Source organism: Bos taurus, chromosome 2 (assembly GCF_002263795.3).
Source record: "Bos taurus isolate L1 Dominette 01449 registration number 42190680 breed Hereford chromosome 2, ARS-UCD2.0, whole genome shotgun sequence".
Lineage (NCBI taxonomy): Eukaryota > Metazoa > Chordata > Mammalia > Artiodactyla > Bovidae > Bos > Bos taurus.
In genome coordinates this window covers 119,932,000-119,945,602 of record NC_037329.1, presented here as the reverse complement: position 1 = coordinate 119,945,602, position 13,603 = coordinate 119,932,000, and the positions used below count along the sequence as shown (strand labels likewise).

Below are 13,603 nucleotides of genomic sequence, written 5' to 3'. Positions count from 1 at the left end.
ACTAACACAACATTGTAAATCAACTATATTCCATTAAAAGTTATTTTAAAAAATTGAAAACAAATTCACAAGGCAGGCGGACTATCGCAACAAACTCCTATAAACAGTATAGTCAGACTGAACTACAACAAAAGGCACACAGTGAACCCAGTAAGCAAGCACATGATTAGAGATGAAGTAGGGGTGTGGGGTCAAGAAGAGCTGGAGCCTGGAAAGGAAGGTTCGCTTTGGAATATATTGGGTTGGCTACAAACCTCGTTTGGGTCTTCCTGTAAGCCCTGCACTAATCTTTCAGCCAACCCAATACTTCTAATACATTACATCTGTTCTGACACAAGTATTTTCACACCCTATACAGAAGGGCAAAAGAGATTTTACAGGAGAAATACTTCTGTGCCAGCTCTTTTCTAGTACAGTCACAAAAAGTGTGACTGCCTCCCCGAGAATCTCTTAGTCAGGGAGGCCGCGTACACGGAAGCCCAGGGGTGCTACCTCCACAGGACAGGGTCAGGCGACAAACTTTCCCACAGAGTGGCTTACTTGTTGCTGTCTCGGTACTCGTAGACATGACATCCTTGAGGCAACCCAGTCTCGTGGTCCAGAGTGAAAGCCAGCTTTAGCTGCATAAGGAGAGAAGAGAAAAACGAGTACGTTTTAGGCAGTGTGCTCTGTTCATTCTGACAGCTGAAATGAAAAACAACAAGAAAACAAGCAAAATCACTTTCCCTCAAGAGGATGTGTTGTGGAGAACCTAGCCTGCCCGCCCCGGGAAGAGCCTGCACCTTACAGGGACACGGGTGTCAAGAACTGTCACCAGGACTCAAGTTCTCCATTCGGTGAGCAACCAACTTTTATTAAGGCCCCTACTTGGTGACAGACCCTGAGTGAGCTAATGGGGAAAGAGCAGAGAAGAGTAGCAGAGAGGATCCTATGGTTTAGTAGGAGACAGACATCCATCACATAATCGTGCTGATGAATGGAAAAAACATTTATATACATATATAATATATATATATATATATATATATATATGAAACTTTAAATAGGTTCTCTGAAGAAGGAAAAAAAAAAACCTCCTTTGTTTCTATAGGGGTAAATAACCTGACCTAGACTGGGAAAGTGCAAAGACAGGGTTACCTAGACAGTGGGAAGGATGGAGGGGAGAGAAGAGGGCCCTCATTGGCAGAGCCCTGGGTGCAAGACTTGCAGGAGCTGAAGGATGGATTGGGGGTGGGGGGCATATATTGGGCAATGATGCTAGAGAGGAAGGCCAGGGCAGGGTATGCAGGGCCTTCTCAGCCATGTTGGAATTTCTGACCTTTACCTTACTAGCAAAGGGAAGCCTCTGACATGTTTTAAGAAAGGGGTAGATGACACAACCAAAGTTATGTTTTAGCAGGATCTCTTTGTCTATTACAGAAAAGACCTTTGTCTATTAGAGAAAAGACCGCAGCAGGGAGAGCAGAAGTAGGAGACCCTGTGGCAGGCGACTGAGCAGTGGGGGTGAGTGGTGATGGGGCTGGGACCAGACGGCACGTGGGCGAGATGGAGAGAAACGGACAATGTGAGATCTCGAGTAAAGGTTCAGGAACAGAATGGACAGAATATGCTGATGGATTCAGTGCTGGAGAATGTGAGGACAGAAAACAGGAAGTTGAGGATGGTTCAGGTTTTTGATGTAAACAACCAGGCAGGTGGTGGTTCCACTGCTGAGCTGGAGGACTGAAAGCGGGGACGGGCAGACAGTCCAACGTCTGATTTTGGCCATGTTGACTTGGAGGCGCTCCTTAGCTTTTTCCTGATTAGGGAAGATCAGGAACAAGGATTCTGGTGATGATGTCTTGGTTTCTTTCCGGATTCTGAGAGGAGTGCTCAGGTGTGGCTGAGAAGCCGGAGCTTTGTGAGATGTGTCTGTCCTGCTGGGGCCCGGACGGTTAGGGCAGCTCTAACATTTCCAAATGCAGAGCTAGTTATCAGATTTACAAATTTCCTGGGTTTAAACATCACTAGGGAGGGAATTCCCTAGAGGTCCAGTGGTTAGGACTTGGTGATTTTACTGTGATGGTCTGGGGTTCAATCTAAGATCCTGCAAGCCACACAGTGTGGCCAAAATAGTTCAATTAAATTTTAAAAAATCACCAGGGAACTTAACTAAAATTAACTGCACGTTAGGAGGATACATTATTATACCTTTTTTTCTCTTTTTTTACTGAAAGCTGCTGACACAACTACTGATGTGCATCATTAGATTCTGGATGCCTTTCCTCTTCCTTAGAGGGACATGAGCTTGTAGGAATGGCCTGTCCTCTCACTGACCCAGAAGAAAATACAAAAGCAGAAACAAGCCCTGCTTCACCGCATAGAGCCAGGAACTTCAAGTCAAAGGCATGTTTTCCCCACAGAGCACCGCTTGGATCTTCCCAGCCCTCGTTCAGTAAAACAGAAAACAGTTATTTACAAATATCTGTTAATTACAACCCCCTTTTTTTTCTTTACTTTCCTTTTTGTAGCTAAATTCAGGTCTCTATACATTTAGTCCATTTCAAAGTCTCTACTGTTTAGAAATTTTCAAAGCCTTCGATTCAGTGATTCAAGTTACAAATTTATGGCTTGGGAAAGTATCATAAATGTAGAGGAAAGAGGTTTCTTTTTTAAAAAACTATTTATTTCAGTATTATTTATTGGAAAGACTCCGAAAAACCAGAAATAGCAGAATAGTTAAATAAACCATACTAGAGTCAGGTGTAGAATAGCATATGGCTGTTAAATGGTTTATAAAGAATTTTTATTAACCTGGGAAAATATTTGGGTTAGATGAAAAGAAGCAAGATGCACATTTGATCAGTTCAGTTCAGTTCAGTTGCTCAGTTGTGTCCGACTCTTTGCGACCCCATGAATTGCCGCATGCCAGGTCTCCCTGTCTATCACTAACTCCCGGAGTTCACTCAAACTCACATCCATCAAGTCGGTGATGCCATCCAGCCATCTCACTCTCTCTCGTCCCCTTCTCCTCATGCCCCCAATCCCTCCCAGCATAAGGGTCTTTTCCAATGAGTCAACTCTTCGCATGAGGTGGCCAAAGTATTGGAGTTTCAGCTTCAACATCAGTCCTTCCAAAGAACACCCAGAATTGATCTCCTTTAGAATGGACTGGTTGGATCTCCTTGCACTCCAAAGGACTCTCAAGAGTCTTCTCCAACACCACAGTTCAAAAGCATCAATTCTTCGGCGCTCAGCTTTCTTCACAGTCCAACTCTCACATCCATACATGACCACTGGAAAAACCATAGCCTTGACTAGACGGACCTTTGTTGGCAAAGTAATGTCTCTGCTTTTGAATATGCTATCTAGGTTACTCATAACTTTCCTTCCAAGGAGTAAGTGTCTTTTAATTTCATGGCTGCAATCACCATCTGCAGTGATTCTGGAGCCCAAAACAATAAAGTCTGACACTGTTTCCACTGTTTCCCCATCTATTTCCCATGAAGTGATGGGACCAGATGCCATGATCTTTGTTTTCTGAATGTTGAGCTTTAAGCCAACTTTTTCACTCTCCTCTTTCATTTTCATCAAGAGGCTTTTTAGTTCCTCTTCATTTTCTGCCATAAGGGTGGTGTCATCTGCATATCTGAGGTTATTGATATTTCTCCCAGCAATCTTGATTCCAGCTTGTGCTTCTTCCAGCCCAGCATTTCTCATGATGTACTCCGCATAGAAGTTAAATAAGCAGGGTGACAATATACAGCCTTGACGTACTCCTTTTCCTATTTGGAACCAGTCTGTTGTTCCATGTCCAGTTCTAACTGTTGCTTCCTGACCTGCATATAGGTTTCTCAAGAGGCAGGGCAGATGGTCTGGTATTCCCATCCCTTTCAGAATTTTCCACAGTTTATTGTGATCCACACAGTCAAAGGCTTTGGCATAGTCAATAAAGTGGAAGTAGATGTTTTTGTGGAACTCTTGCTTTTTTGATGATCCAGCGGATGTTGGCAATTTGATCTCTGGTTCCCCTGCCTTTTCTAAAATCAGCTTGAACATCTGGAAGTTCACGGTTCATGTAATGTTGAAGCCTGGCTTGGAGAATTTTGAGCATTACTTTACTAGCGTGTGAGATGAGTGCAATTGTGTGGTAGTTTGAGCAATCTTTGGCACTACTTTTCTTTGGATTGGAATGAAAACTGACCTTTTCCAGTCCTGTGGCCACTGCTGAGTTTTCCAAATTTGCTGCCATATTGAGTGCAGCACTTTCACAGCATCATCTTTCAGGATTGGAAATAGCTCCACTGGAATTCCATCATCTCCACTAGCTTTGTTCATAGTGATGCTTCCTAAGGCCCACTTGACTTCACTTTCCAGGATGTCTGGCTCTAGGTGAGTGATCACACCATCGTGATTATCTTGATTGTGAAGATATTTTCTGTATAGTTCTTCTGTGTATTCTTGCCACCTCTTCTTAATGTCTTCTGCTTCTGTTAGGTCCATACCATTTCTGTCCTTTATTGAGCCTATCTTTGCATGAAATGTTCCCTTGGTATCTCTAATATTCTTGAAGAGATCTCTAGTCTTTCCCATTCTGTTGTTTTCCTCTATTTCTTTGCATTGATCTCTGAGGAAGACTTTCTTATCTCCTTGCTATTCTTTGGAACTCTGCATTCAGATGCTTATATCTTTCCTTTTCTCCTTTGCTTTTTGCTTCTCTTCTTTTCACAGCTATTTGTAAGGCCTCCTCAGACAGCCATTTTGCTCTTTTGCATTTCTTTTTCTTGGGGATGGTCTTGATCCGTCTCCTGTACAATGTCACAAACCTCCATCCATAGTTCATCAGGCACTCTATCTATCAGATCTAGTCCCTTAAATCTATTTCTCACTTCCACTGTATAATCATAAGGGATTTGACTTAGGTCATACCTGAATGGTCTAGTGATTTTCCCCACTTTCTTCAATTTAAGTCTGAATTTCGCAATAAGGAGTTCATGGTCTGAGCCAGTCAGCTCCCAGTCTTGTTTTTGCTGACTGTGTAGAGCTTCTCCATCTTTGGCTGCAAAGAATATAATCATATTTGATCACATACCCCAAAAAAGTACATTAAAAAAAGGAAAAAAAAAAAAAAAAAACCACAGATGGCATAGAAGACTGGAAGGAACAATGTCAAAATGGCAACAGCAATTGTTGTTGTCATTGTTCAGTTGCTCATTCATGTCCAACTCTTTGCAACCCCTAGGACTGCAGCATGCCAGGCTTCCCTGTCCTTCACCATTGCCAGGAGCTTGCTCAAACTCATGTCCACTGAGTTGGTGATGCCCTCCAATCATCTTGAACTCTGTCATCCCTTTCTCTCCCTACCTTCTATCTTTCCTAACATCAGGGTCTTTTCCAATAAGTCGGCTCTTTTCATCAGGTAGCCAAAGTATCGGAGCTTCAGCTTCAGCATCAGTCCTTCCGATGAATATTCAGGGTTGATTTCCTTTAGGACTGACTGGTTTGATCTCCTTACTGTCCAAGAGACTCTCAAGACTGCAACAGTGATGGCTTGACTTTCTTTGCATTTTCTAAAGTCTTTATGAGAAACATGATGAGCTAAAATCTGTTGTCCTTAGTCACAGAGGAAATTGGAAAACTTAATTCTTAATCCAAGTCTATGACCCAACCACTAATGCTGAAGAAGCTGAAGATGAACGGTTCTATGATGACCAACAAAATCTTCTAGAACTAACACCAAAAAAAGATGTCCTTTTTATTATAGGGGACTGGAATGCAAAAGTAGGAAGTCAAGAGATACCTGGAGTAACAGGCAAGTTTGGCCTTGGAGTACAAAATGAAGCAGGGCAAAGGCTAATAGAGTTTTCCCAAGAGAATACATTGGTCATAGCAAACACCCTCTTCCAACAACACAAGCAACGACTCTACACATGGACATCACCAGATGGCCAATACAGAAAACAGATTGATTATATTCTTTGCAGCTGAAGATGGAGAAGCTCTCTACAGTCAGCAAAAACAAGACTGGGAGCTGACTGTGGCATAGATCATGAACTCCTTATTGCAAAATTCAGACTTAAAGAAAGTAGGGAAAACCACCAGATCACTCAGTTCAGTTCAGTTCACTCAGTTGTGTCCGACTCTTTGCAACTCCATGAACTGCAGCACGTCAGGCCTCCTTGTCCATCACCAACTCCCGGAGCCTACCCAAACTCATGTCCATTGAGTCAGTGATGCCATCCAACCATTTCATCCTCTGTCGTTCCCTTTTCCTCCTGCCTTCAATCTTTCCCATCATCAGGGTCTTTTCCAGTGAGCCAGCTCTTTGCATCAGGTGGCCAAAGTATTGGAGTTTCAGCTTCAACATCAAACCTTCCAATGAACACCCAGGTCTGATCTCCTTTATGGACTGATTGGAGCTCCTTGCTCTCCAAGGGACTCTCAAGAGTCTTTTCCAACACCACAGTTCAAAAGCCTCAATTCTTTGGCGCTCAGCTTTCTTTATAGTCCAACTCTCAGATCCACATATGACTACTGGATTTGAAATCCCTTATGATTATACAGTGTAAGTGACAAATAGATTCAAGTTCAAGGAATTAGATCTGATAGAAAGAGTGCCTGAAGAACTATGGACAAAGGTTTGTGATACTGTACAGGAGGCAATGATCAAGACCATCCCTAAGAAAAAGAAATGCAAAAAGGCAAAATGGTTGTCTGAGGAGGTCTTACAAATAGCTGAGAAAAGAAGAGAAGCTAAAGGAAAAGGAGAAAAGGAAAGATATACCAGTCTGAATGCAGAGTTCCAAAGACTAGCAAGGAGAGATAAGAAAGCCTTCCTCAGAGATCAGTGCAAAGAAATAGAGGAAAACAACAGAATGGGAAAGACTAGAGATCTCTTCAAGAAAGTTAGAGATACCAAGGAAACATTTCATGCAAAGATGGGCTCAATAAAGGACAGAAATGGTATGTACCTGACAGAAGCAGAAGACATTAAGAAGAGGTGGCAAGAATACACAGAAGAACTGTACAAAAAAGATCTTCACGACCCAGATAATCACGATGGTGTGATCACTCACCTAGAGCCAGACATCCTGGAATGAGAAGTCAAGTGGGGCCTTAGGAAGCATCACTACGAACACAGCTAGTGGAGGTGATGGAATTCTAGCCGAGTTATTTTAAATCCTAAAAGATGATGCTGTGAAAGTGCTGCAGTCAATATGCCAGCAAATTTGGAAAACTCAGCATTGGCCACAGGATTGGAAAAGATCAGTTTTCATTTCAATCCCAAAGGAAGGCAATGCCAAAGAATGTTCAAGCTATTCCACAATTGCATTCATTTTACATGTTAGCAAAGTAGTACTCAAAATTCTCCAAGCCAGGCTTCAACAGTATGTGAACGATGAACTTCCAGATGTTCAAGCTGGATTTAGAAAAGGCAGAGGAACCAGAGACCAAATTGCCAACATCTGTAGGATCACAGAAAAAGCAAGAGAATTCCAGAAAAACATCTACTTCCACTTTATTGACTACGCCAAAGCCTTTGACTGTATGGATCACAACAAACTCTGGAAAATTCTTAAAGAGATGGGAATACCAAACCACCTTACCTGCTTCCTGAGAAATCTGTATGCAGGTCAAAGCAACAGTTAGAACAAGACATGGAACAACTAACTGGTTCCAAATTGGGAAAGGAGTACGTCAAGGCTATATATTGCCACCCTGCTTATTTAACTTACATGCAGAGTACATCATGAGAAATGCAGGGCTGGATGAAACACGAGCCCTTGATTCCAGGGCTAGAATCAAGATTGCTGGGAGAAATATCAATAACCTCAGATATACAGATGACATCACCCTTATGGAAGAAAGTGAAGAGGAACTGAAGAGCCTCTTGATGAAAGTGAAAGAGGAGAGTGAAAAGGCTGGCTCAAAATTCAACATTCAAAAAATGAAGATCATGGCATCTGGTCCCATAACTTCATGGAAAATAGATAGGGAAACAGTGAGAGACTTTATTTTGGGGGGGCTCCAAAATCACTGCAGATGGTGACTGCAGCCTTGAAATTAAAAGATTCTTGCTCATTGGAAGAAAATCTATGACCAATCTAGACAGCACATTAAAAAGCAGAGACATTAGTTTGCCAACAAAGGCCCATCTAGTCATGGCTATGGTTTTTCCAGTAGTCGTGTGTGGATGTGAGAGTTGGACTATAAAGAAAGCTGAGCGCCAATGAATGGTGCTTTTGAATTGTGGTGTTGGAGAAGACTCTTGAGAGTCCCTTGGACTGCAAGGAGATCAAACAAGTCAATCCTAAAGGAAATGAGTCCTGAATATTCATTGGAAGAACTGATGCTGAAACTGAAACTCCAATACTTTGGCCACCTGATGCGAAGAACTGACTCCTTGGAAAATACCCTGATGCTGGGAAAGATTGAAGGCAGGAGGAGAGGTGGATGACAGAGGGTGAGACAGTTGGACACAAATATAAGCAAGCTCTGGGAGTTGGTGATAAGACAGGGAAGCCTGGTGTGCTGTAGTCCATGGGGTCGCAGAGTTGGACATGACTGAGCAACTGAACTGAACTGAATTCTTAATTAACAAACTATTTATCTACAATTCAACAATATGGTGAGGACTTCCCCTGATGGTCCAGTGGTTAAGAATCCACCTGCCAATGCAGAGCCCATAGGTCTGATCCCTCATCGGGGAAGAATCCACATGCTGAGGAGCAACTAAGCCTGTGTGCCACAACTACCAATGCCCAAGCACTCTAAAGCCCATGCTCTGCAAATAAGAGAAGGCACTGCTCTGCACTGTAACTAGAGAGTAGCCCCCAGGTGCCTCAACTAGAGAAAGGCTGTGTGCAGCAATGAAGATGCAGGACAGCCAAAATTAAAAAAAAAAAAGAACAAACTCAATATGGTGAGTGAGTAGAGGTGGTGAGGGGGAGGAGGGAGAGGAGACAGGGACAGAAGAGCACATATATTTATTGAATGGAGAGCTCCTATTTATTGAAATGCTACCAAGTAAAGGCCTTTCTTTATGCTGATCACAACTATTTGAAATCAGTATTACTATTTCCTTTTAACAGGTGAGGAACTTGTGATGGAGAAAGGTAAGTTGTCAAACCATAATTAGGATTTCAGCCAAAACCTATGTTCTTTCCACCTTACCAGAATTATAGGACTTGGTGATGGCCTGGATGTAAACTGAGAGGGAGGTGGCAAAGACAACATCTGAGGTTCTTGGCTGTGGACAGTAGGGTAGGTGGTGTTGCTGTGATGTGTGCTTAGTCGCTCAGCTGTGTCCGACCCCATGGACTGCAGGCTCCTCTGTCCATGGGGATTCTCCAGACAGGAACACTGGAGTGGGTAGCCATGCCCTCCTCCAGGGGATCTCCCAACCCAGGGATCAAATTTTGGTCTCCCTCACTGCAGGTGGATTCTTTGCCATCTGAGCCACCAGGGAAGCCCAAGAATACTGGAGTGGGTAGCCGTTCCCTTCTCCAGTGAATCTTCCCGACCCAGGAACTGAACCAGGGTCTCCTGCATGGCAGGCAGATTCTTTACCAGCTGAGCCACCAGGGAAGCCCAGATTGTGTTGCTAGTTACTGTGACAAGGAGGAATAACTGGGTGAGGAGTGCTGATTTTAAGGTCCCTAAGAGGGATCTTAGTGGAGATGACCAGGATGAACTACATAAGTGATTCTGAATTTTATAAGCAAGACTGTTATCTGGAGTTTCATATTTGGGAAGCTTTGGGTGGAAAGGAAGATGGCACCAAAGCCACGAGACTGTCCCAAGAGCGTATGTGGAGTAAAAATGAGGTTTTTGACAGCACAACTGTATTTGACAGCTGGACAATGGAGACTGAGGATGGGTAGCCTTGAGTTCTGAATTATAATGTCACAGAAGCCAAGGTGGCACATATCTTAAGAGGGGAGCAGTCAGAAGCATCAAATCCTGCTAAGAGGTCAAGGAAGAAGGAACATGCCAAGAGCTTGTTGGATTTAGCAACAAGAACTCTCAGGACATTTTGGACAAGCTGACTTTGGTGGGAGCAGAGACCAGGGTGTGATAGGTTGAAAGATGAGTAAGTAGCATGTGCGGAAATGGGGATCTTGAGTGTGTTAACTCAGCACATTCGAGAGTGGCAGGGAAGACCCAAGACTAATGGAATGGAATGGGGTTGAATAATAGGAGATAGAATCGAAGATGAGTGTATGGTAAGATGACAGGGACTTGTGTATTGTAAGATGACAGGGATCTTCAAGACCCAGATAATCACGATGGTGTGATCACTCACCTAGAGCCAGACATCCTGGAATGCGAAGTCAAGTGGGCCTTAGGAAGCATCACTACAAACAAAGCCAGTGGAGGTGATGGAATTCCAGTTGAGCCATTTCAAATTCTAAAAGATGATGCTGTGAAAGTGCTACAGTCAATATGCCAGCAAATTTGGAAAACTCAGCAGTGGCCATAGGACTGGAAAAGGTCAGTTTTCATTCCAATCCCAAAGAAAGGCAATGCCAAAGAATGCTCAAACTACTGCACAATTGCACTCATCTCACACGCTAGGAAAGTAATGCTCAAAATTCTCCAAGCCAGGCTTCAACAATACATGAACCATGAACTTCCAGATGTTCAAGCTGGTTTTAGAAAAGGCAGGGGAACCAGAGATCAAATTGCCAACATCTGCTGGATCATGGAAAAAGCAAGAGTTCCAGAAAAACATCTACTTCCGCTTTATTGACTATGCCAAAGCCTTTGACTGTGTGGATCACAATAAACTGTGGAAAATTCTGAAAGAGATGGGAATACCAGACCACCTGCCCTGCCTCTTGAGAAACCTATATGCAGGTCAGGAAGCAACAGTTAGAACTGGACATGGAACAACAGACTGGTTCCAAATAGGAAAAGGAGTACGTCAAGGCTGTATACTGTCACCCTGCTTATTTAACTTCTATGCAGAGTACATCATGAGAAACGCTGGGATGGATGAAGCACAAGCTGGAATCATGACTGCTGGGAGAAATATCAATAACCTCAGATATGCAGATTACACCACCATTACGGCAGGAAGTGAAGAAGAACTACAGTCTCTTGATGAAAGTGAAAGAGGAGAGTGAAAAAGTTGGCTTAAAGCTCAACATTCAGAAAACAAAGATCACGGCATCTGTTCCCTTCATTTCATGGCCAATAGATGGAGAAACAGTGGAAACAGTGTCAGACTTTATTTTCTGGGGCTCCAAAATTACTGCAGATGGTGACTGCAGCCATGAAATTAAAACACGCTTACTCCTTGGAAGAAAGTTATGACCAACCTAGACAGCATATTAAAAAGCAGAGACATTACTTTGCCAACAAAGGTCCGTCTAGTCAAGGCTATGGTTTTTCCAGTGGTCAGGTATGGATGTTAGAGTTGGACTATAAAGAAAGCTGAGCACGGAACAATTAATGCTTTTGAACTGTGGTGTTGGAGAAGACTCTTGGGAGTCCTTTGGACTGCAAGGAGATCCAACCAGCCCATCTTAAAGGAAATCAGTCCTGAATGTTCATTGAAAGGACTGATGTTGAAGCTGAAACTCCAATACTTTGGCCACCTGATGCGAAGAGCTGACGCATTGGAAAAGACCCTGATGCTGGGAAAGATTGAAGGCAGGATGAGAAGGGGACGACAGAGGATGAAATGGATGGCATCACCAACTCAATGGACATGAATTATGAGTAAACTCTGGGAGTTGGTGATAAGACAGGGAAGCCTGGTGTGCTGCAGTCCATGGAGTCACAAAGAGTTGGACATGACTGAACTGAACTGAACTGAACTGGATGAGGGAGTGGGAGGGACTGGGGGCTGTGGTCAGAGAGTAGGTTGTATATGATCTTGGAGACGGAACAGTCAATCACAAGATCGAAAGAAAGGTCAAGAAATGGAGAGTCCGGGGTTGAGGGGGTGGGGGGTGGGGGGTGGGGTCCTCCGTGAGAGGTCAGATATCAATTCAGGATGATGATACACTGTTTCCCAGATAAACCAATTCACAAGGCGTGTCCTGCAGGTGTTCAGGTTGTGTGGGTGTGTGTAGGCACCTACTGTGTGAACAGTTCTACATGAATGCATCAGTCCAACTGGTTCCTCTATACATGAATGAATCAGTCCAACTGGTCCCTCTGCAGATGTAAGAGCATGTCCAGCAGTCACTTTCTCTTTCCTCACGAGACTCTAGCTTCATTCAGCTACACTCTCCTGCCCCAGGCCAGCGGATTCAGAGGGAATCAGATCCAGTCTCCAGGGCTGGACCTGGCGGTTCTAAGGTGACCTCACACATCTTCCAGTAACTGATCAGGAACCTAAGCCAGTCAGTGCATGGCATTTCCTGGCCCTAGGAATGGGTTCAGGAACGGACATGTGATCCAGTGGAGGCCAATGTTTGCTGGGTGCTTCTGAGCGCGAGGGCCAGAACTGTTGCAACTTGCTTGCTACCAGCCCGAGGAGGAAGCCAACTCAGGAAGGAAGCAGACTCAAAAGACCTGAGAAGAGCAGAGCCAGGGCCTCGACAAGAGCCGAGCCTGCTCCCTGCCAGCCTCCCGGGCCTCGGCTGCTCTTTGTAACCGCTCATTATTTCTCTGGAGGACACCGACACACTCCACTTCCTTGGCTCCGCTTGCTCTAATCCACTCTCCATAACACAGCTGAGTCATCCTTCTAAACACAAGCCTGATGACATGGCCCTCTGTAAGGACCTTTGATGGCTTCTCCTGCTGTCTATACATCGAAAGTACAGAAATGAATGAAACACAGTCCAGTCCTTCTGCAGGTTGGTTGCCGCATAATCGAACGTGGACTGCGACCGAGGGTCGAGTGAGGTGGCAAGTGCTGAAGTGGGTGCGCCCACCAGGGAGGGCCTCAGGGGAGACGAGGAAGTCTTGGAGGAAAAGCTCGAGTCAGCCTGATGGGAAGAGCACCCTGGCCTCCTCCTGCCAGAAGGCTCCACGCTCTCCTTCCACACCACACTGCTCACTGCGAGCCTGGACAGTGCCAGGCACGTCAGACTTCCAGGCCCTTCCATGTGCTTCTGGAGGAGTCCTTCTGGTCTGTCCCAGCAAGATCTCAAGCATCCTTCGAGATTCTCTCTGTAAGAGTGGATCTTCCAATTCCCTCCTCGGGGGACTGGAGGCATGGCTGCTCTTCCCCAGGGCGTCCAAGGGATCAGGAGTGGGAGCTTCACCAGGTACCCTGGGCACTCGGTGCCCTAGCTCTGTCCACAGCAGGTGCCCAAAGCCTGGTGTTGAGCTGAACTGCAGAGCAGAGGTTCAGAGCATCTTGTTTACCTGTCAACCACAAACTGCTCAGGTCATTTCATTTACAGACACAGAATCACACCCCCTGTAGGCTCCTGAAGTCACCCCACTTTATGGAGTTTGCAAGTCCTCACTTCTGTAAAGAGAGCCTGTGCCCGTCTGCCTGCCTTTGGTCACTGTACCTCCAGACTGCCAGCAGCGGCTCAAGTCCTTCCAGTGCCTAGGGGCTCCCATCTCACAGCGCCTCTGAAGAGGCGCTCAGTCCATTGCTCCACAATACTTACAGAAGACGCTTCACGAGCTGAGCGTGGTGAAGAAACAGGCA

The 13,603-nt window shown here is 44.7% G+C and overlaps 1 protein-coding gene across 6 annotated transcripts in view; it reads right to left on the bottom strand.

Moving 5' to 3' along the window:
• Positions 1-13,603, bottom strand: part of DIS3L2 (DIS3 like 3'-5' exoribonuclease 2) — a 361,295-nt gene that overhangs the window by 46,152 nt on the left and 301,540 nt on the right. For 5 of the 6 annotated variants that reach the window (XM_025001739.2, XM_059874524.1, XM_025001735.2 and 2 more), the window contains exon 14: positions 541-620. In XM_025001739.2, coding sequence (XP_024857507.1) covers positions 541-620 — 80 coding nt within the window. Of the gene's footprint in view, positions 1-539; positions 621-4,908; positions 5,039-13,603 lie in introns of those variants that run through there. The other variant, XR_009490563.1, reaches the window with a different exon arrangement.